Genomic DNA, 25,311 nt, shown 5'->3' with positions numbered 1-25,311 from the left:
ATCTATTGTTTGGAGTGATGATGGTGATGGTGAATGTGGATGGAGTTTGCAGGGTGCCATTTCTGCAACGTTGTTCTCATGGGAGTTTCGCAACATTTCACAACTCTTTCACAATTAGGTCGTTAGACACGACCCGGGCCGTGGCATATAGTCAACTGCTTGAATGCTTGAAAGTTTGAAAGTTTCATGCATTCCACGAAGCATTTAGTAATTTCCTTCCTATTTTAGTTTTTATATTTCTGTTGACGTTTTCCTTTCTATTTTAATTTAATTTTTATATTTCTGTTGACGTAGGGTTAGGTTTTTTTTTTTTTTTTTTTTTTTTTTTTTTTTTTTTACACATTAATATTTTTACATTAGGAGGATAAAGAATTCGGCTAAGCCACACAATATGCAACCTAATTTGGTATTAAATTCGCCATCCATGAGATTCGAACCTAAAGATATCTCACTTCTAAATAAAGAGGAAAACTACCAGACTGTAATACCGAGTGATCGTAAGTGAGGTTTTTAGCTTTGTGCATAGAGTCAACTGCTAAAGCTTTTGAAGCTTTTGAGATAATTCCTTCTCTCTGCAACTTTCTTTCGTGATGTGCCTATTGCAAAATTTGTGAAGTTTTCGGTTCCTCATTGCTGTTTCTAATTTATTTGCAGGTAGTGCTTAATTGAGTTTTTAAATGAAAATTTCAACTGAGAAGGAAGAGATTGGCAAAATAAAAAATAAAAAATGCTAATGTTTGAGAAATTGTCTAAAATTAAATATCGACCATGTATGGATCAAATAAAACTTGCTGATGTTTGAGAAATTTGCAGGTAACTTTCTTCTCTCTCTCTTGCTTGCCTTATTGGATCCTCAGGTGAGTTGGATTTCATTCCTCTTGCTTGCTAAAAAGAAACGAGAGATGGAGTTCATTGGGTTCTTTCAAATTATCATCATCATTGTCACCGCCATCGTGACTCTGTTGTACACGTGCTTCAGATCATTAACATTTGTTTGTTGGCCTTCTACTGCTTCTTTTTCTTCTTCTTCTTCTTCGGATGGTGATGATGATGATGATGATGATGATGGTGATGATGGTGATGATGATATCCCAGCCCCTCGGGAAAAGTATGATGTGTTTATTAGTTTCAGAGGTGAGGACACCCGCAATACGTTTACTAGCCATCTTCACGGTGCCTTACTCCAGAAGAAAATTGAAACGTACATAGATTATAGACTTGTGAGAGGGGGTGAAATTGCACCTGCCCTTCTCGAAGCAATTGAGAAATCTACGATTTTGTTGGTCATTTTCTCACAAAACTATGCATCTTCCACGTGGTGTTTGGATGAACTTGCACATATACTACACTGCAGGGAAAAATATGGCCAGTTGGTTATACCCATTTTCTACGGCACCAGTCCATCAACGGTACGAAGGCAAAGGGGGAGTTATGAAGTTGCGTTTGCTCAACTTGAAAAACGTTTCAAGGGCACTATCGACAAGGTGAACGTGTGGAGGGCTGCTTTGACGACTGCAGCTAGTCTTTGTGGCTTCTCAAACAACGCAGGGTAACTAATTCTAAAACTTTTAGTGATTTCTACTCATGAAAACTTAATGCATACAGAATTAATTAACGAATGGCTATTACTAACTGTTAGTTGTCCATCATATATTTGCCAGGACGGAGGCCAATTTAGTTAAGAAAGTTGTAAATGAAATTTGGAGCCAATTGAATCGAAAATCTTCAAGTGTTCTACAGGGCCTTGTTGGAATGGAAAAACGCATTGACCAAATTGAGGTATCATTATGCATTGATTCACTTGATGTATACACTGTAGGTATTTGGGGCATGGGTGGCATTGGCGAGACCGCCCTTGCTGATGCTGTGTTTCACCGACTCTCGTCTAAATTTGAAGCTGCTTGTTTTCTTGGAAATGTTAGGGAGAAATCAGAAAAAAAAAGATGGACTAGTTCACTTGCGAAACACACTTCTTAGTGAGATGTTGAAGGAAAAAGGTCTAAATATCGGCACTCCAACTATAGGATCAGATCTTGTTAGAAAGAGGATGGCAGGGACGAAGGTCCTCATTGTTCTTGATGATGTAAATGATTCAAACCAATTAAATTTTCTAGCTGGCGATCCTGCTCTGTTTGGCCCTGGAAGTAGAATCATTATAACGACTAGACAAAAGAGCCTACTTCAGAAAAGGGTTGAACATAATAAGATATGCAAGGTTCAGGAATTAGATTCTGATGAAGCTTTTCAACTCTTTCATTTGAGTGCTTTCCAAAATAAAACTGCTAGCGAAGATTATACCGAGTTGTCCAAACTTGTGGTAGAATATGCTCGAGGCATTCCATTAGCTCTTAAAATTTTGGGTTCCTCATTCCTTCACTGTGAGAGCAAAGAAGATTGGCTGGATGAATGGAAAGAATTTCCAAGAGAAAAGATCTGGAATGTGCTGAGATCAAGTTACGATGGATTAAAAGAAATTGAGAAGGAGATATTTCTTGATATAGCATGTTTCTATCAAGGGAAAGATGTGTACATTGTAAAAGAAATGCTAGATATATGTGGCTTTCGTGCAGCTGGACTCGGAGTTTTGATTGATAAGTCTCTCATATCAATTTCAACAAATAACTGCCTGGAGGTGCATAGCTTGTTACAAGAAATGGGTAGGGCAATTGTTCACGAACAAAGTATTGAAGAGCCCATAAAATGCAATAAATTATTCTTGGATGAGGATGTCAATCGGGATTTGAAAACTAACACGGTAAGAGTAAGATCTCCAAATGCATTCAGTTTCATCCTAGTTTTTTTGTAGATTGTATTCATATTCATAATTTGTTCTTATTCTCAGGGACAAGCAACGCTACAAGCCATTTTCTTTAACAGGTCTGCGATTGGAGGGATACTCTTGAATCATGCAGACTTTCAAAAGATGTATGATCTGAGGTTGCTGTATGTTTACAACTCTAGCCGTAACAAGTACTGCAAAGTAAAAGTTTCTCTTCCCCATTCTCTTACTTATCTTGACTTGGAGGGATACCCCTTCAAATCTTTGCCATCAAAACTTTGTTCGGAATATCTTGTTGAGCTTCAAATGCGCAACAACCAAGTTGAGCAACTTTGGAACGAGGTCCAGGTTTGTATATGCTTATTTTATTATATAAATGCGGTGCAGAAATCTATTTGGTCTGTCTGTTATTAATTCTTTCCAATTGTCATTGATTTGTTACAGAATCTTAGAAACTTAAAAGTGATGGATCTTGGTTTGTGTGATCGTCTGATTAAAGTCCCAGATCTCTCTCAAAGTCCAAACATTGAGCATATAGATCTTTATGGGTGTAAAAGTCTGGTTGAAATTCCTTCGTATTTTCCATGTCTCGACAAGCTGAGTTATCTTAACCTGACAGACTGCACCACACTCAAATATCTTTCGGAGATGCCAAGCAGTATTGAGTACTTATATTTAGATAGCACTGCAATAGAGGAATTGCCTTCATCAGTTTGGTCTCTTGAAAAAATTCGGTGCTTGGAGCTTCCCAAGAATATACCAGTATTAGACTTGAGTGGGGCAGCGACTAATTGCAAAAATATTCTGAGTCTCCCAGAGACCATTTGTAAATTAAAACCTCTGAAGAGACTTGATCTGAGTGGAACCACAATAAAAAACCTACCTGCAAGCATTGGTAATATGAAATCTCTTGAGAAACTTGATCTGAATGGAACCACAATTGAAAGCCTACCTGCAAGCATTGGAGATTTGAAATCTCTTGAGAAACTTGATCTGAGCAGAAGCGCAATTAAAAGCCTACCTGCAAGCATTGGTAATTTGAAATCTCTTGAGAAACTTGATCTGAGCGGAAGCGCAATTGAAAGCCTTCCTGCAAGCATTGGTAATTTGGAATCTCTTCAAAAACTTGATCTGAGCGGAAGCGCAATTGAAAGCCTACCTGCAAGTATTGGTAATTTGGAATCTCTTCAGAAACTTGATCTGAGTGGAAGCGCAATTGAAAGCCTACCTGCAAGCATTGGTAATTTGAAATCTCTTGAGAAACTTGATCTGAGTGGAAGCGCAATTGAAAGCCTACCTGCAAGCATTGGTAATTTGGAATCTCTTGAGAAACTTGATCTGAGTGGCAATTGAAAGCCTACCTGCAAGCATTGGTAATTTGGAATCTCTTGAGAAACTTGATCTGAGTGGAAGCGCAATTGAAAGCCTACCTGCAAGCATTGGTAATTTGAAATCTCTTGAAAAACTTGATCTGAGTGGAACTGCGATCAAGTGCCTACCTGCAAGCATCAAAGAAGCTTCTCGGCTGATTTGTCTGCAGTTAACCAATTGCATGAGCCTTGAATCTTTACCAGAGCTCCCAGCGGTACGTTGGCTTCAAGCACATGGCTGCACATCACTAAACAAAGTGTTGAGCTCAAAAACTGCCCTTACACTAGGTTGGGATGAATATAAACATTCTCAAGGGCTTCAAGAGCAACTTACATATTCAAATTGCAAAGGAATGGGATGGGATGCATGGCGTGATATAGTTACTGATTCACAGATTAGAATTATGCGAATGGCAACTGCGTTATCGAAGTATTTTACACAAGAAGAAATTAAAGTAGCATTTTCTCTTGAATTTGAAGAAGAAAGTAATGTATGTCTCTCTCTCTCTCTCTCTCTCTCTCTCTCTCTCTCTCTCTCTCTGTTGTTAAATTGAATAACTCGGGTTTTCTGCTCTCTAACACATTTATTGATGGACAGGAATATGTTTTTAAATCTCCAGTTTGCATTGTATGTCCGGGAAGTACAATTCCAAGATGGTTCCCATATGAAGTTGATAAATCTGTACTAGGGATCGAACTTGGTCCAAACTTCTTTAACACTAATTTTATGGGTTTCGCTTATTCTGTTGTTGTTGCATTCAAGAATTACAATGTTGGGGGGAGTTTGAGGCTTGGATGTAAAATCAATTTCAAAGGCTATAGTGATCACCGTATGTATCATCGGAGTTGCATGGTTGCCGAATATGGGGAAATCAGTGAGTTCAAGTTTGAAACGCCTCACGTGTTCGTCTGGTTTAGTACCATTGACCATGTAAAGCAAGGAAGCTACAATGGCGTCACCCAGGCCACATTTGACTTCTACCCAATAATACATGATCGTCCTGATGGCAGAGCCGTTGATTGGTCCAAGATAAAGGTGACAAAGTGCGGGGTCTTCCCAATGTATGCCCCAGTTGATTCGATATTGGCATCGAGGATGAAACAGGTGAGGGAGATAAATGTAGAGGCACACGAATCATTTCCTTATTTAGTAGATCTCATGTTTAACAGGAGGGCAGCCAGACCTGATCTAAGTCTCTGAATTATTTTGTAATTTACATGCTGTTTCTTTATTTGCGCAATTGAAATATACAAGTCAACAACTACAATTGCTAAACTAAGTTTTCATCTAGTCTCTGCTCTCCAGTCAACAGCTATCACATCTCTTACTAGCTATTGCTTTGAGAGTCCTATGGAGGGAAATCCGTCCTTCGTCTTTGTCTATTCAGTCTGAACAGATCTATTCTATTTCTTTAAGAAGAAGACGAGCTTGGATCTGAAATTCTCACACCAGTTGGCACTTTATGTTGCTCGTCCTCAATCTATATAACCACTGTCTTTGTAAATTTAGTCTAGAAAACATCCTTGGCCTTAATTTAAGGAGCCTGGCTTTACCTCATTTGGCTTTCCTGAGTCCAATTAACTTGATAGTCAAACAGACCATGACACGCCCCGATCCCGATATTCCTCGAATACCAGGATAGGCACGTGCTGGCCGACACCCGAAGGTGACGAAAGCCATTTATTGAGTGCAAATGCTGAAAACAAGGGATAAATAAGGCTTATAAATATAAAAGAATAATTAATATGCAAATAAGGACCGTGTTCAGAGCACACCTCTAATCTAGAACACTAAAGAAAATAATATAAAATTGAATGAAACCAAGGAGTGGGTCCTACACCGAGAGGACTCGAAGATGCCGATGCGGAAGTGTCTGGACGTCGGGATTGTATGCCTCGATTCTAAGTCCTGAAAGGGGCGCAAAACAAACATGAGTGGACCAAGTTGATATATATATAATAAAACAGTTATCAACATACTAACCCTCAGGTTTTATGAAAACACAAATATAATGATAAACATAAGTTTTTTGAAACCTAGCATGTCGTGCAATGTCTCAAATCATAATTCGCATAAATAATAAGCACCAATATCTTCCAATGGTGCCAACCTTATTCAAATATGCACCGTTCAAAAAGGGTGTCGCAACTCTAGTGTCCTATAGCCCTTGTAGTGTCACCAAGACAATTATCATTTTCATACATCAATATGCTCATTGCCACATGGGTCTGATTACAGATTTGGAATAAATCTCAAAACTCCAAGTTCTAAAAAACGCTAAGCGCTAGTCAAGAGGTGGGCTAGTGCCTAGCGCCTAGACTGATTTAGGTAAATTTCTTATATATCTTGTAAATAAGTGCATATTGACACTTACAAAAAATTATACTTGTATGAAATCCATGGATAAAATGCAAAAAAAGTATCCAACAAGTCCAAAATTTAAAAACACATTAAGCATATAGGCCATATAACTTAAGACATTTTGAATTATTATATCTAATTTTTTAAAAAATAAAGGTAAAATCCCACGTAGTGGGTTGGATGGTTCATAATAAAGAAAAAATTCTGATGTGAATATGGGTAATTCATAGTAATTTATAAAATATTTTTTAGAGATCATATTTGTCACATCCCTACCCGGGACGGATCACTTCCCGGGCCCGCTCCACCACCGTAGCACGATATTGTCCGCTTTGGGCTTACCATTCCCTCACGGTTTTGTTTTTGGGAACTCACGAGCAACTTCCCAGTGGGTCACCCATCATGGGATTGCTCTAGCCTCCTCCCGGGCCGGGATGTGACAATTTGGTATCAGAGCCTAACCCTGGTACCGTGTGTGCCGACGAGGACGTCGGGCCCCTAAGGGGGGTGGATTGTAACATCCCACATCGCCCAGGAGAGTGATCCTTAAATGTATATTCCCATCCCTACCTAGCACGAGGCCTTTTGGGAGCTCACTGGCTTCGGGTTCCGTAGGAACTCCGAAGTTAAGCGAGAAGGAGGCTAGAGCAATCCCATGATGGGTGACCCACTGGGAAGTTGCTCGTGAGTTCCCAAAAACAAAACCGTGAGAGAATGGTAAGCCCAAGGCAGACAATATCGTGCTACGGTGGTGGAGCAGGCCCGGGAAGTGATCCGCCCCGGGCCGGGATGTGACAATATTAATTTATGTTTAATTTAAAGAGAAATAAAGGTGTGAAATATGTGGATGTAGGGATTGATACCCCATCATTTTTTCAGAGAAAAATCAATATGTTAGGGACTGACAGCCTATGATTTTTTTACAAAAAGCAAGCAACTTGATGCTTGCTGTCAAAACTTGATTGGAGGGAAACTAAGAAAAAAAATTAAATAAGAAAAGTATGCAGAGTGTACGTGGTGTGAAGGGAATAGAGAGAAAGTTATTTCTCATTGTCTTCATCCTTTCGTTTTCGCCAAACTGTGAACCAAAAACCAAGAAGGGCAAGAATGCAGCTGATCTGCATTCTTGAAAACAAAACAAAACTGAAATTTTTGGACCACCTAGGCCACTTAGTCGCCCGCCTAGGCCGGCCAAGGGCGGCCCAGGCTGTCTCGGCGAGTGCCTAATCCCTGTCCCAATTTTGCTCCCGATTTTGAATTAATCCCCATGGCCGGCCACCACCCAACACCTAGGCGGCCGCCTAGATCGATTTTTAGAACACTGCAAAACTCATGGTTATGAGAAATAAAAATATATATAATTCCAAAAGTTTCAGTTTGTTGTGTGAATTCTTACTTAGGAATTAGTGAGCTTTCAATGGGATTAGTGAAGGTTTTAAGGTGTGAAAGCTACAATTTATTTTATAAGCTTCTTACGTTGGTTTTAGTGTTATCTATTGTAACCACTTTGGTGAAGAGAGCGTTTTCTGCTATGAATATTGTCAAAACACCACTACGTAACAAAATGAGAAATAACTGGTTGAGTGATAGCTTGGTTGTTTACAATGAGAGAGATGTTTTTGTTTTTATTGATAATGAGCCTATCATGCAACGTTTTCATGACATGAAAACTTGCTGGCAATAATTGTAACTTGTTTATATTGATGCATTATGACCAACATTAAAATTGTCTACTATCTAAAAGGAGGTTGTACCACTTAGTACTATGGTCTAGTGGTATTCCTCTACACTTGTAAATGAGAGGTCTTAAGTTCAATTCTCACCAAAAGCGAATTTGAACCACATTATTGCTAGCCCATTGTAAGGCTAAGCTTACCTCCTCCCCCTTACTGTAGATAATATCGTTTGTTCAAAAAAAAAAAAAAAAATACAAAAAAGTGGTGTCTGCATTTTCTTTGAACCTTTTGAGCGTTTAAATTTCGCCCCTCCCTCGACTATTCCTGGCTTTGCCACCGATCACAATGCATCTTCAGTTCTATCAGCAGACCGTTGCCTATTGCAAAACTCTTACTAACAAAAGCTCATCACTTTCCTTTTTTGGTCAGATTTGAAATCAAGCAAATCAAACAACTGCTAAACCTTAGCTTATTGTTATTGAGGTTATTTACTTACTTGTTCAGTTGAAATTTCTTTTGGACTTTTTTTTTCCCTCCACATTTGATCCATTCATAAACATAAGTCCCTTCTGTTATTTTGTAACAGGTATACACTTCAGGCTGGAAAACTAGGTCCTCCACTAGTCAGAGTTGGATGGCCTGAATACTAGAAAGGAATACTAGGTCCTCCACGAGTCACTAGTCAGAGACTCAAAGTTGGATGTCCTGAATACTTTTGACAGATTCCTTTCTACATTTTATTTAATCTCGATCTGGTGATTTTCCTGGATCCTTTCCTTGTGCTTATATATAGTCTCTGCATCTTCTTTCTATCTCACATGCTTAGTTTTGATCCTTCATTTGCTTTTTTCGCATTTAATATTTCGTCATCGGGCAGTTGATCTTTCTGCAATTTTTATTGTGGTCTGGACGTAATCCACTCGATATCTCTGCAATTTTCATCGTGGTCTGGAGGTAATGCAACTTCTTTATGGCTTGAATCCTTTTACAAGTGTCCTTACTACTCTTTTATCCCTAATTTGATTTGTTCTCCGCCTGAGTAATTTCTGGTGATTTTCTTGGATTTTTTTTTTTTTTTTTTTTTTTTTTGTTTTGTTTTGTTTTTGTTTTATTTCTGTAAGTCAACTAATTTAACCAAAAATACTACAACTCGGTGAAATATTATATAGCTAGTCTCTGCAACTTCTTTCATGCATTATTCGATCCGAATTGAAACATCTACTAATCAATCATATACCTTTATCTTTTTCTCAAAAAGTAAATAAATAAAAAAATCATAGACTTCCAATCTCTGCAGCTTCTTTCTTGATCTGCAAGTCATCCCACAGACTTACCCGGGAAGAATCGGAACTCTAGCGTTGGGATTTTGGGGATGAAATCGGTGGTGGGTTTGATTTGGAGTTTGGATTTTGAGGATTTAACTTTTATTGATTGGAAATAATTTAGCTAGAACAGGATTTTTCAATTTTTTTTTTTTTAATTTTTGTTTAGTTTATGATTTTGTAATTTTTAATTTTTTACCATCCACATGGGTTCATGTTGACACGTGAATGTCACGTCATCAGTTAACGAAGTTCTTCACGTAAAACTTAACGGATGTATGAAAGTGTTATGACTTTAGGTATCAGATTGTAACGAAAAATTCATGCACCAAATGTTGAAAATCAAGAAATTTTTATCGTAGTAAAGTGAGATTAACCCAAATACGTACATATATATGTCTTTGAGTTCATCATTTCTTGTTATTTAGTGAAGATTGTAATTTGATGAAGAATTTTTGGTCCATCATTTCTCGTTCTCATTGAAAGATTGACTTGTGGGGTTTGCAGGTTCCAAAAAGGATATGGCTTCGTCTTCTTCACCTCCGCCTTTTTCTATACCCCCAGCTCATAGAGAAAAGCATGATGTATTTATTAGTTTCAGAGGCGAGGACACCCGCCGTACTTTTACCAGCCATCTTCATCATGCCTTAATTAGCAAGAATATCGAAACCTACATAGATTGCAGAATTCACAGAGGAGATGAAATTGCACCATCCCTTCTTGATGCTATCGAGAAATCAAAGCTTTCGGTGATCATTTTCTCACAGAACTATGCATGTTCCAAATGGTGTTTGATTGAACTGGTGCATCTAATGGAATGCAAGAAAAAAAATGGCCAATTTGTTGTACCCATTTTTTACGACATCAGTCCATCAGATTTAAGGAAAGAAAACGGGATTTATGCAAATGCAATTGCTGAACACGAAAAATGCTTCGAGGGCAGTATGGACAAGGTGCACAAGTGGAGGGCTGCTTTGGTGGATGCAGCCAATCTATGTGGGTTTGATAATTCAAACAAAACAGGGTAATTAGTTCTGTGATTCATTTGTTTTTACTCACGGCTATTTTATTTATTTATATATTTATTATACAAGCTTATTTGTAATTGGTAAGTAATATAATTAGGTAGCAAACTAACTATCCAAGTTATTTGTGAAGAAATGTACTATTAAATGCATACAGGAGTAACAGGATTAATTAAGGCATACTTATTAGTACAGGTTTAATCAAGGCAAAATTATTACTAACTGATTTTTGTCCTCATAATCATATATATTTGTCAGGACGGAGGCTGAATTAGTTAAGAAAGTTGTAGACGATATTTGGACCAAATTGAATGAAAAATCATCAACTGTTTTGAAGGGCCTGGTTGGAATGGAAAGACGCTTTGAACATATTGAGTCGTCATTATGCCTTGATTCACTTGATGTTTACAGTATAGGTATCTGGGGCATGGGCGGCATTGGCAAGACAACTCTTGCTGATGTTGTGTTTCACCGACTCTCTTCTAAATTCGAAGCTTCTTGTTTTCTTGGAAATGTTAGAGAGAAATCAGAACAAAAAGATGGACTTCTTCACTTGCGAAATACACTTCTTAGTGAGATATTAAAGGAAAAAGATCTAAATATCGGCACTCCAACAATACGATCAGATCTTGTGAGAAAGAGGATGGGGCGTATGAAGGTCCTCATTGTTCTTGATGATGTAAATGATGCAAAACAATTAAGTTTTCTAGCTGGAGATCCTGTTTTATTTGGCCCCGGAAGTAGAATCATTATAACAACTATAGATAGGAGCCTACTCCAAACATATGTCGACCATAACAAAATATACGAGGTTGAGAGATTAAATTTTGATGAAGCTCTTCAACTCTTTCATTTGAGTGCTTTCAAAAATAACACTCCTAGAGAAGATTATACAGAGTTGTCAAAAGTTGTGGTAGAATATGCTGGAGGAATTCCATTAGCTCTTCAAATTTTGGGTTCCTCATTCCTTCACTGTGAGAGCAAAGCAGATTGGGTAGAGGAGTTGAAAGAATTTGGAAACGAAGAGATCTGTAAAGTGTTGAGACAGAGTTATGATGGATTGAATGAAAATGAGAAGGAGATATTTCTTGATATAGCGTGTTTTTATCAAGGGAAAGATGTATACATTGTACAAGAAATGTTACATATGTATGGTTTTCGTGCAGCGGGAATCAGAGTTCTGACTGATAAGTCTCTCATATCAGTTTCAACAAATAACAGCCTGGAGATGCATAATTTGTTACAAGAAATGGGTATGGAAATTGTTCGCAAACAATGTATTGAAGAGCCCAGAAAATGCAATCGGTTGGTCATTGTTGAGGATGTCAATCATGAATTGAAAACTAATACGGTAAGAGCCAAATCCATCCACTATTGTACATATATAATCACATTTTTACATGTTCAACTTCTCACATCTACACTTTGCTCTTGACTGCTAGGAAAAGGCAACGATTCAAGCCATTCTCTTTAGCAGGTCTGGGATTAGAGGGATGCACTTGAATCATGCGGACTTCAAAAAGATTTACGATCTAAAATTGCTATATGTTTATAGCTCTAGCCGTAACATGTACTGCAAAGTAAAAGTTTCTCTTCCCCATTCTCTTACTTATCTTGACTTGGAAGGATACCCATTCAAATATTTTCCATCAAAAATTTCTTTGGAGAATCTTGTCGAGATTCAAATGCACAACAGCCACATTGAGCAACTTTGGAACGAAGGCCAGGTATGTATATGCAAGTATTTTACTAGTTACTATATATATCTCGTAGTTTGCTTGTTTTGTTGTTTGTTATTGATTCTTTCCATTTCTCGTTTATTTGTAACAGAATCTTAGGAACTTAAAAGTGATGGATCTTGGCTTGTGTGATCGTCTGATTAAAGTTCCAGATCTCTATCAAAGTCCAAACATTGAGCATATAGATCTTTATGGGTGTAAAAGTTTGGTTGAAATTCCTTCGTCTTTTCAGTATCTCGAGAAGCTTAGTTATCTAAACCTGACAGACTGCACAAAACTCAAATACCTTTCGGAGATGCCACACAGTTATATTTAGATAGCACCGCAATAGAGGAATTGCCTTCATCAGTTTGGTCTCTTGAAAAACTTTGTTCCTTGGATATTCACTTTTGTGAAAACCTTAAGAATCTTCCAAGCAACACTTGTAATTTGAAAGTATCCGGTTCTTTTAGTCTAAAGGGCTGCTCATCTCTTGTCAAGTTTTCTGAGCTTCCCAGGAATATAACAGAGTTAGATTTGAGTGGGACAGCAATTGAAGTATTGCCCGCATCAGCACTGGAGTGTCTCCTTGGTCTTGGTGAGATTAAACTGAACAACTGCAAAATGCTTGTGAGTCTCCCAGAAAGCATTGGTAATTTGAAATCACTTGAGAGACTTGATCTGAGCGGAACTGCGATCAAGAGCCTACCTGCAAGCATCAAAGAAGCTCCTCGGCTGCGTTGGCTGTGGTTAACCAATTGCAGGAGCCTTGAATCTTTACCAAAGCTTCCAGGCGTACGTTGGCTTCAAGCACACGGCTGCACGTCACTCAACAGAGTGAGTTTAAAGACTGCACTTGCTCTAGATTGGGATGGATATAAACATTTTCGAGGGATTCAAGAGCAATTTACATTTTCAAATTGCGGAGTAATGGTTCGGCATGTCCGGGGTTATATAATGGCAGATGCGCTCATTAGAATTATGCGAATGGCAACTGCATTATCAAAGTACCTTGAACAAGAAGAAATTGAAGTAGCATCTCATCTAGAACTTGAAGAAGAAAGTAATGTACGTTTCTCTCGCACTCTCTCTCTCTCTCTCTCTCTCTTTTAAATTTAATAACTGTGATTCTCTGCTCTCTAACACATTAATATGTTTTCACTGACCAGGAATATGTTTTCAGATCCTTAGTTTGCGTTGTATGTATTGGTGGTGAAATTCCAAGTTGGTTCCGTGACAGTTGTGATCAATCTTCCATAAGGATCAAGCTTTCTACAAAACATTTTGGTGGAGACTTCCTAGGTTTCGCTTATTCTGCTGTTGTTGCATTCGACAACTATAATGTACAAGGGAGTTTGAAGCTTGGATGTAAGATTAATTTCAAAGCCAATGGTGACCATCGTTTCTGTCATCGGAGTTGCATGGTTGCCGACTATGGAGAAATCAGTGACTGCAGCCTCAACACGTCTCACGTATTCATCTGGTTTAGTACCTTTGAACGGGTAGAGAAAGGAAACTTGAATGGCGTCACGGATGCCATTTTTGAATTTTACCCAGTAATAGACCAGCGTCCTGATGGGAGAGCCGTTGATTGTTCCAACATTATTGTGACAAAGTGTGGGATCTTGCCGATGTATTTGGGAGATGGTTGGAAATTAAAAGGTTTAAAAGCTTCGTATGCCGCAGTTGATTTGATGTCAAAAATGGTGACAAGTCGACAGACACAACGCAGCTGATCGATCCAAAATGGGGTCTCTTTCCGATGATGTATAATGTACAAGTACAATGGTAATATGAAATGTATAAGCACAGTGGTTATACAAAGTTTCTGTGAAAATGTGCTGGAAATGGTTGAAAGCTATTCTAGATGTACATGTAAGGTCCTCCTTTACCCGATGTGGGATTCATGTATGCTCTCAACAATCTCAATCTCTATCTATAAGACTTTTCTAAACCAATTTGAATCACAATGGTGGACTATAACAATTAGTTTCATACTCACATTATATCATAACGGCTTTTTTTTTTTTTTTGGTGAACCTCGCCGGTACTAGGGAATTTAATCATATTACTTTCCATTGGTTGTCAGGGATATGAAATTCCAAATTGATTCAACAATCAGAATAAGGGATCTTCCATAAATATCGAGCTTCCTGCAAATTGGTTTCGTAAAGGGTTCTTGGGTTTCGCTCTATCTGTTGTTGTTGCATTCGACAGTTGTCTGGTTTAATGGGTTGTGCAGTTTGGATGCAAGTACAATTCAAAACTAGCAATGGTGAAAAGCTTTGAATTCAATTGTCCTTTCCAAGTTCCATGCTTGGTTCGAAAAGATTATTCATGCAGATTAGATTCAGATCACGTCTTCCTGCTGTATGAAGCCTTTGAACTTTATAATAAGGATTCGAAGTACTAACAGAGTGCCGGCTGTAGTCACCTGAAGCCTTTGAACTTGAAAAGAAAAAGAAAAAAATGCTCCGCTGACTTCTACCAGCCGGATACGTTCAGCAGACTTCATTGGAGTCCTTTGGTGAAAAAGTGTGGCATGTGCTTCTTGTATGCCGAAGATGCTGAGAAGTTGAAATTTAATGTCATGTTGGGAGGACCACAAGCAGAAGAAGATACGGGATGAAATGAAACTGAAGCAAATGGAAGTGATGGGCCTGAAGCGCGTGGAAGTGAGAAGTCAGAAGCCGAGAAATGTTTTAGCTGTTATAATGGTTATAAAGAACAGAATGTGGTAGTGGGTGTTGCAAGTCTTGTGGCGGAGGATGCTTTTGGGCTACATCTCCGGTGTTCCTTTGTACATCTACCTACTACCGGACGCGCAAGACAGACCCTATGGTGATTACAATGTTCAGGTGAAAAGTGTGGGATCTGCCTGATGTGTGCCCGAAAAGTTGAGAAATTTGGTATCAAAGTTGAAGAGAGCTCCAACGAGACCAAAGAGACGCTGTGAAGAATCTGAAGCAAGTGGAAATGAAACTTATAGACCTTAATCAGTGACATTTCAAGGAACAAGAAGAAGAACTACATTTTGCAGTGGCAAACACATTTTGGTTTCTTCATTTGCCTTCCTCAAATGGTTAGCGTTTTCGCACAAAAACAACTTCCAAAACTGAAAAAATTAAATTGAAAGACTTTGTAAAAACTCAGACAGATGATCAGACTCGTTGATTACGATTATGTGTTAGTAATTTGCAAGCTAGAGCAAATCTAAATAAAAGGAAAATATCTCGTCATTCTTTCCTTCAACAAATACACCAAACAAGAGAGTTGAATAATTCCATGCCTACAATAGAGGACGCATCGGAATAAAAAGGACAGAAATTCAAGAAAATTTAACAGTAAAGCCTAAATTCCAAGCCCTTACAATAACCACACCCTAAACCCTAAACCCTCGTATCTCCGCCATATATACGTTCCTGCCTTACGGAAGGAATCATCAAAGAAAAGAAAATAATGACCTTAGCACGAATCCTGTACAAGGTTCAAAATCTGAATAGACCAGTATTGTCCGCCACCACTTACTGTTATTTCAAGCCGAAGCTGATGAACTGCTGAAGCCTGTATATACAATGTGCTTTTCTGTCACGGCCACTTCAATTGTACAAATCACTCTCGTCCTTGTAAGTAAGTAACCTATCAAAACCGGTGACAGAAAGACCCAAAGAATTTGGTGAAGAGTTTGTTTAGACAAAACTGCTAACTTGCCAAGATTGGAAATCCAGTCTTCAACCTTCAGTCTGAAAAGAACTCTTCGAATTCTGGTTGGTCGGATTTAAGTAGAACACTTGGACCTGAAACGCTTCCACTAGGCAGCACTTTCCCTATAGACTGATTTGTAATTTCAGCATAATCCATCTCAGACCAATCTTGCTCGTCCTCGGTTACTTGCTCATCTGTCGCATAACCACTGTCCTTGTTCATATAATCCTCCTTAGCCTTTGTGTCAGATGTGCTACAAATGCAGGCAGCGGGGTTTTCGTGGAACACACCCCTTCCCGGCTTTACCTCATTTGGCTCTCCCAAGAATCCAATTTGATCTGTTCGAATCCTCGATGCAAATTCTTCCCATGTCATGTTATTACGATTTATGAACAACTGAGACAGTTTCTTAGCATTGGGACGGATTGTTGGTTTGTGACCAAAGTATCTCCTGCATGAGTAGACAAACTTGTTACAGCTAAAACATGAATCAAATCAGAATCTTTTACCAGAGAAAAATAAATGTATTGTTAACTCGAGTTTTAGTACCTTCGACCAGCTAACATTTTAGCCATGTTGCCATTGTTGTTTGTGACGAAAACATCACTTTCATCGCAAACAATAAAGTCCAGCGCAGCCATTCGAGAAGAGAAGGATGAAAACGGGGCCAACTCCTCCTTGCTTAACAGAGTCTCTTTTGTGTGGAAGTTTGGGAAAAGTGTTTTTAGGGGTGCCAATGTCTCTTCACCTCCATATACATCACCGGATGCCACATACAAGTGAACATCACGTCCGAAACCCAACGCTCTAAGCATGAGACCAACTTCCTCTGGAGTTAGCGGGCATCTGCCATGTCTTCGTACCTTGTCAGGGTTGCTTGCCTGCACATAATACCACCCCATAAAAAAAAAACATTAAAAAAAAAAATTATGATCCAGAGGCAAATTATATGACACAGGTAATAATTGAACGGCATTATTCAAGTCATTGCTCATTAGTGGAAGCCTTACATGTAAAGTTTTCCACCTTTTCCGAAGTTTGCCAAGCTCTTTCCTTTCTTTTGCTCCCCCACCATAATCGCATCCAGAAAACGCCAGCATATCCGGCTCAAACCTATAACATGACCAACCAATATTTCAAACATTTTTCTACATACTGAAAACACTAAAAACCATCAAAATAACTTAAACAGAGGTTTTTGTACAGTACCCAAGCATATTATTCTGAGAAAACAGAAAGTTCGACCATTTTTCAGGAAGAAACAAACATTAGTACTCGATGTATCCATTGCAGTAAACTAGAAAAAAAAAACAATTAACATTTGCACAATCAATTCTGTCGAAGGCACAGCTTACTCATAGTATACTAGTATGCGTGCTAGGGAAAAATTACTCTAGCAGTTAAAAATAAATTGCAGTTTACCTCAAATGCAGGGCAATGAAATGCTTGTTTTTCATGCTCATTCTCTCAACCAACTTTTTACCCATTTTTCTAATCGTGTCGGTAAATTTCAAGGCTTGATAATTGGCTCTACATCTCAGTTTTTGTAAATTTGAATCCAACTTATTTGAAAGTCTGTAATCAAATTTTGTGAGCTGAACAGCCTGCACATTAGAAAGCATAACCTACAACTGTCAATTCTATGCAACCTGAAAAGGCGCTCATTCAAGCACCAACAAATTTTTTTTTTACATTGGTCCCAAAAGCATATGATAATTCTTTAAAGAAAATGTGCTACATTCTTCGGCAAGACACTCACATGCTTTTTATTAAGAACGGGCACCAAGCGATTCTGATAACATTTTGCATTACACTTCCTCGGAACTCGCATGGTATATGGGCTCATTGGTTTCCCTCCCTTTGTTGGAAGCTGTTTTATGATTTTAACATCTTTTGAGAGAGATGATATAAACCAGTCTACGTCGAAGATTTCATCAAAGTTACTGCAACAAATACCCCCAAATCACATTATAATATGCTGACTATATCCCTTACATGGACGGTAGTTCTTCAACTGCAATTTGCTGAAACTGACCTGGAATCCTTCCAATACGATTTCTGGTCCAGCTTGGGAACAACAAGAGTAGCATTCAAGATATAAGCTGCAACGACAGCATCTGTTATCTGCAACGGAACCAGTAAAGAAATCATCAGAAGCCGAATCAGCAGCAAAAACATGCATGATTACAAACTAGCCTTCACAATCATGGCATAAAAACGTTTCGAATTCCCAAGAGAAATAACAATCACAGTTAAAAAGCTCACCCCTGTTCTTTGTTGGTTCAAACCTCCACTTGTAGCAATCAACAAGTAGCGATTCGAATGAGTTTTCGCATCAGCAGCTGCAACAGTTGAAAGTATTGATTTGGTAAAGATAGATTAACCAAAGCACCAATAATAAAAAAAATTCAAATTCTCCTATAAATTCATCACATGGCATAGAATCGATCCGATTACAACGCCATGAAATGAACACAATGAGACTTCAATCATCCAGATTAACCATAAACATCAAATTAATATTGAATTTCAATTTGAATATCTCATCAACCCAATCTAACAAAAAAATAGAGAGCGAAAAAAAAAGGCAGAAATGAGGTTAGTAAATATCTAATATATTTTACTTGCAAAGTTATCGGCGGCATTGCTGCAACCGAAGAAAAGCTCCGAATTCCTTGTAGTCCATAAATCTCGACCTGAACTTCCCCCACTCTCCTGAAAACAGATCAAAAATTCAATTAGAACCGAAAAATATTAATTAAATTTGAATTCTGCAAAAAATCAACAACTTGTATCGGAACTCCATTAAGTGAAATAGCGTACCGGCACACGAAACGTCGTCGTCTCATCCGAATTATCCCGGACCTCATCGCCGCCATTGTCAACCTGAACGCAAAGGCACAAGAATTTTTCAGATAAAATGAAAGTCCTAGAAAACGGAGAAAATCGGAGCTGAGAGGTGATTCGGTGTGTGCTTGAGTACCGAGGAGAGGTGACGCAAGAGCGAGAGGTGATTGTGAAAATGCAGAACCGGAGACGGAGCGAGGAGAGAGAAGGCAGCGAGGAAGATAAGCAGGCAACCGGATACGGCGCAGATTAGCGGGAACACGTGGTGGCGGAGACGGCGGAGGTGTCGCCGAAGAATAGAGGTTCTGAAAACGACGCCGCCTATGGCGGCAGCGGTGATAACGTCGTTAATATAGATGCAGCGGTGACCGTTGTTTGCGTCTCTCTTCTTCTTCTTCATCGCCGGTGACATTGTTGCAGAGCAGAAAGAAGAGGAAATAGAGTCTTTGTATTTGAAGCTGGAGAGAATATACGGCGACGACAGCGACTACGAGAACGACGGCGTTTCTGGCCTCTTCGGTTCCCCCAACAAGAAAACAAACAAGCTTCACCAAAAAGGCCCTCCTCCGTAAAACCCAGCGCGCGTAATTTTCAATGGGTTTGGTTCCGGTGTGATGCGCTCAGACGGTATTATTGTCTACGTGCTGAGAATGATGCGTTTCTGATCATCCGATTGCAGTTTATGATGATTGTTGTTCTTTTGAGTGGGCCTCTTGCCTTGGGACCCATGAGGAAGAAATTGAAGAGATAATGGATTTTGCAAGTGAAAATATTCGAATTTTCACTTGCACAAAATTCTCATTGAACTCCTTGAATAACAATGAAAATTGTAATTAGTCTTTAAATTTAAAAATCTAATTCAAAAATTAGAAATATCTAAAAGTTGTTTGCAAAGGGGAATTTTGCAGCTAATTTAGGAACGAGGACGAGAAAAATCAGCTCCTGTTGTTCTATTTTTCATCTACTAATTTTGGAGAAGTGGTATTTTTGCTTCCTAAATATGTGGGCAAAGAGTGGGTGATGAGAAGCCACTTTATCCCATTCTTTTAGATTTTTCTCAACTATGTTTAGCAAAAATAAACGATTAAGATGATGGACCTAATCCTGAAAGAAAATTATTAAAAATATTTTAAAATAAATCTGGTATTAGCACTTTAAATAACTTTCATGCCACTATTGTAAAATATAAGGGAGTGAGAAGGGCAAAATGACTGTTTTCAAATTTGCTGATGACAATTACCATCTTAAACAATTCTATGAATCAATTTCTAAACTTTGAGACGAAAATGTTATTTGCCTTCTTAAGAAAATTATGAATAATGATTCAGTTGCTCCAATGTGTTATAAAAAAAAAAAAAAAAAAAATTGTTTGCATTTGTTTTTTGGTTGAACGAGCAATAAGATAATTACAATAAATTTAGCTATACCATGGGGAGATAGATTTGAACTTGAATGCAGACAATGAAGCACATTAATTAACACTACTCTAGCTAACTCGCTTAAACCCATATATGCACACGATGATAACAGCTTCAATTTTATGAATTCAGAAAGGAAAATGAAACTAAGATTAGTTATTGAAATAATTTTTTTAGTTTATGGAGGAATTATCAAATGATTAGGTGAAATATTGGTGGGGTTGGGATGAGTTAAAGATTCCTATATCTTTGGTATGAGCGGTATACACACCTAAATTTCTACAATTTATTTATTTATTTCCGGCAAGATCTTTGTTTCTGCGTCACCTGTCACGTGCAACTCACGTGTTCAGTAACCTTTCCCTTATTTTCTTAATTCATTTTAATTTATCCAACGGCAGACGGCGACTACAAATACCAACGAAAAGCGCGTGCCCGAGCAGATCAATCACTGAAAAGTGAAAGCCGCCCTTTCCGTCAGTGTAACAGTCACACAAGTAAGGACTGACGTTTCCCTCACGCGCATTGGGCGCGCGTCGTTCATGCTTTCTCCCTCGCGCTAACTGTCGTTTGGCCTGGCTAATAACGCTATACGATGTGATATAATTGCGCGCTTTCGTCGTTTTTGCGTTTCGACGTTACAAAAATGTGGTGGTTTCCGTTTGCCAAAAAAATCAAAGTACGAATCGGATCAACGTCATTGGTCAACCGTACAATATTTGACCATACTATGTTGAGATACTAAAGAAAAAAGAAGTGGGGTATAAAATTGGAGGAAAACCAAGTTTTGAACTCTGCGCTTGCAGGAAGATATTATTGCGCGATATCAATAACTTAGTATCATGTGAATATTTTTGCTCACTACTTATAAGTTATATCGATATTCATTGCTTTATTTATCATGATTTTACGAGCTTAAATTTCTAAACAGGTGGTGATCACTATTATTATTTGAGGTGATGAGCTAAAATAAACTCTTGTCACATAATGTTATTCATTTACAAATTACAATACTGGTGATAATGATATATGGATAATTCAGAACTACTTTTAAAATGGATGGAGTGTTTTTTGTGAAATTGTTTTTTAAACTAATTTTTAGTAAGAATGCAAGTGTATCTTGGAAAAGCACTTGAAGTGCTTCCCACAAGAAACATTAGTTATGTGCTTCTTGCAGAAAACACTTTAAGCATTTTTGGAACCCATAAATATTTTCTCTAAAAACACTTTCGGTTGTTTGAAATCTGTAGGTGATATTTCATAGACAGATATTTATTAAAACAAGAATATTGATAACATTTATTTAGTAGCTGTCATGCTGAAAAATATGTGATGTAAACACAATTTTTTTCTTAGTTAGTTATAATTAGGGGTAATTGACTGATTAGTAGGTAATAGGTTAGTTGAGATATAATATTATAATAATTGGGAATGCATGATGCACCTAACGCTTGGCTAAAATAATTATTGGGGTAGGTTGTACTTTATTAATTATGGAGTTGAAGGAGGAATAGGAAGAAAATGAGAAAATGTCAAGAGGAAAGCAAGTTAATTACGGAACATTTTAAGAGGGAATCAAGCACTGTAATGTTTAATGGTAGATATTTTGTTAAATATTATAACATTACAATCTTCAAGTAAAACATCATGGATAATATCTAGAAGTTAAGAAACGAGAAAGAGTTCAACATCGTAATAAAGGGCTAACTTAACCAATTTATGAGCTATGTAGAACGTTGAGCATGAATGATAAGCAAATAGGAATCGGTCTGAGAAGAAACTTGATGTCATCCAAGAGGGGCCTGAGGGGGGAAGCTTCAGCACAACAAAAGCTTTCTTGAATCTCTGCGGTTCAATTCAACTTCTGTGTGATGGGGAGTAATTGTCTCCTAATTTATGAAGGTGGTGTTTCAAGAAAACCTTAAGGTAAATGATAAACATGCATTTATTTTTCTTTCCATGCACTTCTCTGTTAATTTGGCCGTAATTGAAGCCATGATTTGTTCAAGATGATGATTATAAATAAAGAGAGATGTGAGAAGAAAAAAAATGATGCGTGTGTATCATAGTCCAAAATTCGTTAGATGAGATGGTGAATAATAGAAGTTTACATACGATGATTTATTTTCTGGTTCTTTCTTTGTATAAATTTAATGTAAAAAAGGATTGACACCTTCCTTTGCATTTATTTCTTTTGTAACTAACACGATTAAACCTTCAAACACAAAAATATCAAAGGAAAAAGGAAAAAGGTTTTCTTTGTATAAAATCATCATTGTCGTATGTTATTAAGAGAACCCTTATAATATGAGTAAATGAATAAGTTGATTAGTAAACGCGAATAAATTGTCTGTATTATTATTTGGAGAAATTGTCTATTACTAAATTCTAAACCCTAATATATATGCAAATAAATAAGGTTTTTTTAATCAAAATGGTTTTTGAGATTACTCCTTACTTTGGACACTATATAAGATTTAAAATTAATAGAAGTGGTCTTTGAGATTGTCCACGGTCAATTTTTTTTTTGTCCTTCTATAAAAATCCTTCGTTAAATTGAAGAAACCACTAGTTTAAGTGAAGGGGTTGATTTGATAAAAATACTATCAATTTAACAGAGATTTTTCACAGAATGACCAAAATGATTTGCGGTAGACAATTTTAGGGACCACTTTTATCGATTTTAAATCTCAGGGACCAAAGTGAGGAGTTATACCAATATCACGGATCATTTTAGCTTAAAACCAATCAATACACATGTTATAGCATGAGTGGTTGGTAACATGCAACTTATATTGAATACAAAACAAAAGCAAAATTATTTTGCTTGCGTTTGCAAGTAATTTAGAATAAAAAGGTATCCTCGTGTATGCATGATATGTTGTTTTTGTCATACTCAATTGTTTTTGTATGCCAAAGAACCTCCATCATCTTATATTGTCAAGTAAGTTGCGCACTACCCATCTGAATTATTCAACCTTCAAATGCAATGGTTCACGTGATTGGTATATAGTTGGTATATGATATACCGTATATCTACATGCTCATGAAAAATGTAGAATTCTAGTGAAGCCCCTAATATTAATAGGTGTGGCTACCTCGTGGTTTTAAGTGTACCGGGATGAAGAAAATGAAGATAGGTCCGCCTACAATTGTACGTATCCTTGAGTAGTATGAGTTTTATGCAAAATTTGATTGTTTCAAATATTCATTAGATCTCTATATGGAAGATTTAACTGTTACTTTTTCGGACCACTCAATTGTTTTAAAGATATATGAATTGTTTCTTTAAATCACATCCATACATTTTACTTTGCATTTGGAACACTGCGGCCCATAATTTCTACTTGGACATCCGAATTGCGACGTGGTGGCGGACACCTGAAAAACAATGAAACTATAAAGTGTGTGCAGTAGTAGGATGAACCTTATTACGTAGGTGATGTCAAAACATAAGTAATTGGGCAATAAAGTAAAAAATATGCTCATCCTAGAAAGATGGACATTACTAAAGCAAAAAGAAATAACTTCCTACATTATCGGAAGTAATGATCAGAGATTGCAGTAATAAAGCAAAATTCATTAGATGAGATGGTGAGTGATAGAAGTTTACATACAATGATTTCTTCTCTGATTCTCTCTTTGTACGAATTCAATGTAAAAAAATGATTGAGACTTTCCTTTGCAGTTATGGTGAGCACCATGATGCTTGAATGATTAGAATGGGCCATTTATTTCTTTTGTAATTAACACGATTAAACCTCCAAGCACAAAATATCAAAGGAAAAAGAAAAAAGGTTTTCTTTGTATAAAATCATCATTGTCTTCTGTTATTAGGAGATCCTGTTTTATTACTGTAAGTGTTATAATATGAGGCAATGAATAAGTTGATTGGTAAACAAGGCCTTTAGCCAAAATGATTCGTGAAATGAGATGGTCTCAGAGATTGTTCACCGTCAATTATTTTGGTCTTTTCATGAAAATCTCCGTTAAACTAAAGATATTTTTGTTAAATCTCCTCCACTTAAACTACTAGTTTCTTCAATTTAACAGAGATTTTTCACAGAATAACCAAAATGATTGACGGTTGACAGTTTCAGGGACCACTTCTATCAATTTTAAATCTCAAGGACCAAAGTGAGGAGTTGTGCTAATCTCAAACACTATTTTTAACTAAACAGCCAATAAATACATGTGTTATAATATGAGTGATTGGTAACATGCTTCATACAAAACAAAAGTAAAACTACTCCGCCACATAAGACGTTCATTTTTATGGCTCTTTACATTGGGCCACCATCTCCAACATATGATACACTCTGACAATGTTTCCTCACGTATGGTGTCTTTTTGTGCCTAAAACATTGCCAATTCTTATTGCCCGTAGTGAGAGCAAGCGATCCTTAGCATGTGAAAATATAAGCATTTCATCCAAAATCAATTAGCAATGAATAGAGGGCCCCAATATTTTTATTTGTTTATACCATGCTTCCATCTCCGTGAAACTTTTATGCGTTCTAGAATACAAGTAATTCAGTATATCTTTTTATACGTATTATAATAAAGAGTAGACGATAATGTCCATTGAAAATTCACTCGCCATCTCCAACCTCTCAATTATACCTTATATGGGCATAGTCCCAAACTCAAACTCAAGCCGGATGAACCAAAACATCACTCTTTGGTTTTCACAAAATTTCTTTTTATGTTCTTTCTTTTACGTGTGTGTATTGCTTTGCTTGATCAGACTGTTAGCTCCCACACATTATTTCGGGGAGACATGCTTTAAGAAATTAAATTGCCATTCCCTTTGAATCTTCACGTTGTTTGGTTGGATTGTATTTGTATATACTTTTGGCTAATATTTCACTAGTAGCAAAAACGGCTTGCACAACAACGATAATTTCATCATTTAAAGGCCGTTTGCGTGATAAAACTAGGAATTCATTATGCAAATGGTGAAAACTTTACGCAACGAAGGATTTTGTCTCGCAAGGTTTTTTTGCTCGAAGAACAAAACCATTTGTCGCGCAAAGGGAAAGGAAAAAGGTGGGTAAGAAGAATTTTTGACACCAACAACTTGCGCGAT

General features: G+C 37.4%; 1 protein-coding gene and 2 pseudogenes across 1 annotated transcript; 2 read left to right on the top strand and 1 right to left on the bottom strand.

The window, feature by feature from the left end:
• The first annotated feature begins 902 nt into the window (after positions 1–902).
• On the top strand, positions 903–5,350 carry LOC137724853 (disease resistance protein RPV1-like; annotated as a pseudogene).
• A 4,517-nt stretch (positions 5,351–9,867) lies between these two features.
• On the top strand, positions 9,868–14,212 carry LOC137726577 (disease resistance-like protein DSC1; annotated as a pseudogene).
• Positions 14,213–15,466: 1,254 nt separating this feature from the next.
• LOC137726507 (protein ROOT HAIR SPECIFIC 17-like) lies at positions 15,467–19,642 on the bottom strand. Its single transcript, XM_068465441.1, has 10 exons — positions 18,941–19,642; positions 18,781–18,843; positions 18,582–18,672; positions 18,223–18,299; positions 17,993–18,081; positions 17,717–17,900; positions 17,380–17,561; positions 16,968–17,070; positions 16,507–16,838; positions 15,467–16,408 (listed from the first exon to the last, which is right to left on the bottom strand). Exons 1-10 carry the CDS (start codon positions 19,214–19,216, stop codon positions 15,991–15,993), a joined length of 1,815 nt encoding a protein of 604 aa, XP_068321542.1. The 5' UTR covers positions 19,217–19,642; the 3' UTR covers positions 15,467–15,990.
• Positions 19,643–25,311: the final 5,669 nt, after the last annotated feature.

Source organism: Pyrus communis, chromosome 2 (assembly GCF_963583255.1).
Source record: "Pyrus communis chromosome 2, drPyrComm1.1, whole genome shotgun sequence".
NCBI lineage: Eukaryota > Viridiplantae > Streptophyta > Magnoliopsida > Rosales > Rosaceae > Pyrus > Pyrus communis.
This window is presented reverse-complemented; position numbering and strand designations above follow the sequence as displayed.

What these genes read in the sequence shown, in the direction of transcription:
- LOC137726507 (XM_068465441.1), bottom strand. Translation starts at nt 19,216, where the DNA reads ATGTCACCGGCGATGAAGAAGAAGAAGAGAGACGCAAACAACGGTCAC. An exon ending in CGACGACGTTTCGTGTGCCG is followed by an intron (nt 18,673 to 18,780) that starts GTACGCTATTTC and finishes ATCTGTTTTCAG; the next exon opens with GAGAGTGGGGGAAGTTCAGG. An exon ending in AAAGGTGGAAAACTTTACAT is followed by an intron (nt 16,839 to 16,967) that starts GTAAGGCTTCCA and finishes TATTATGTGCAG; the next exon opens with GCAAGCAACCCTGACAAGGT.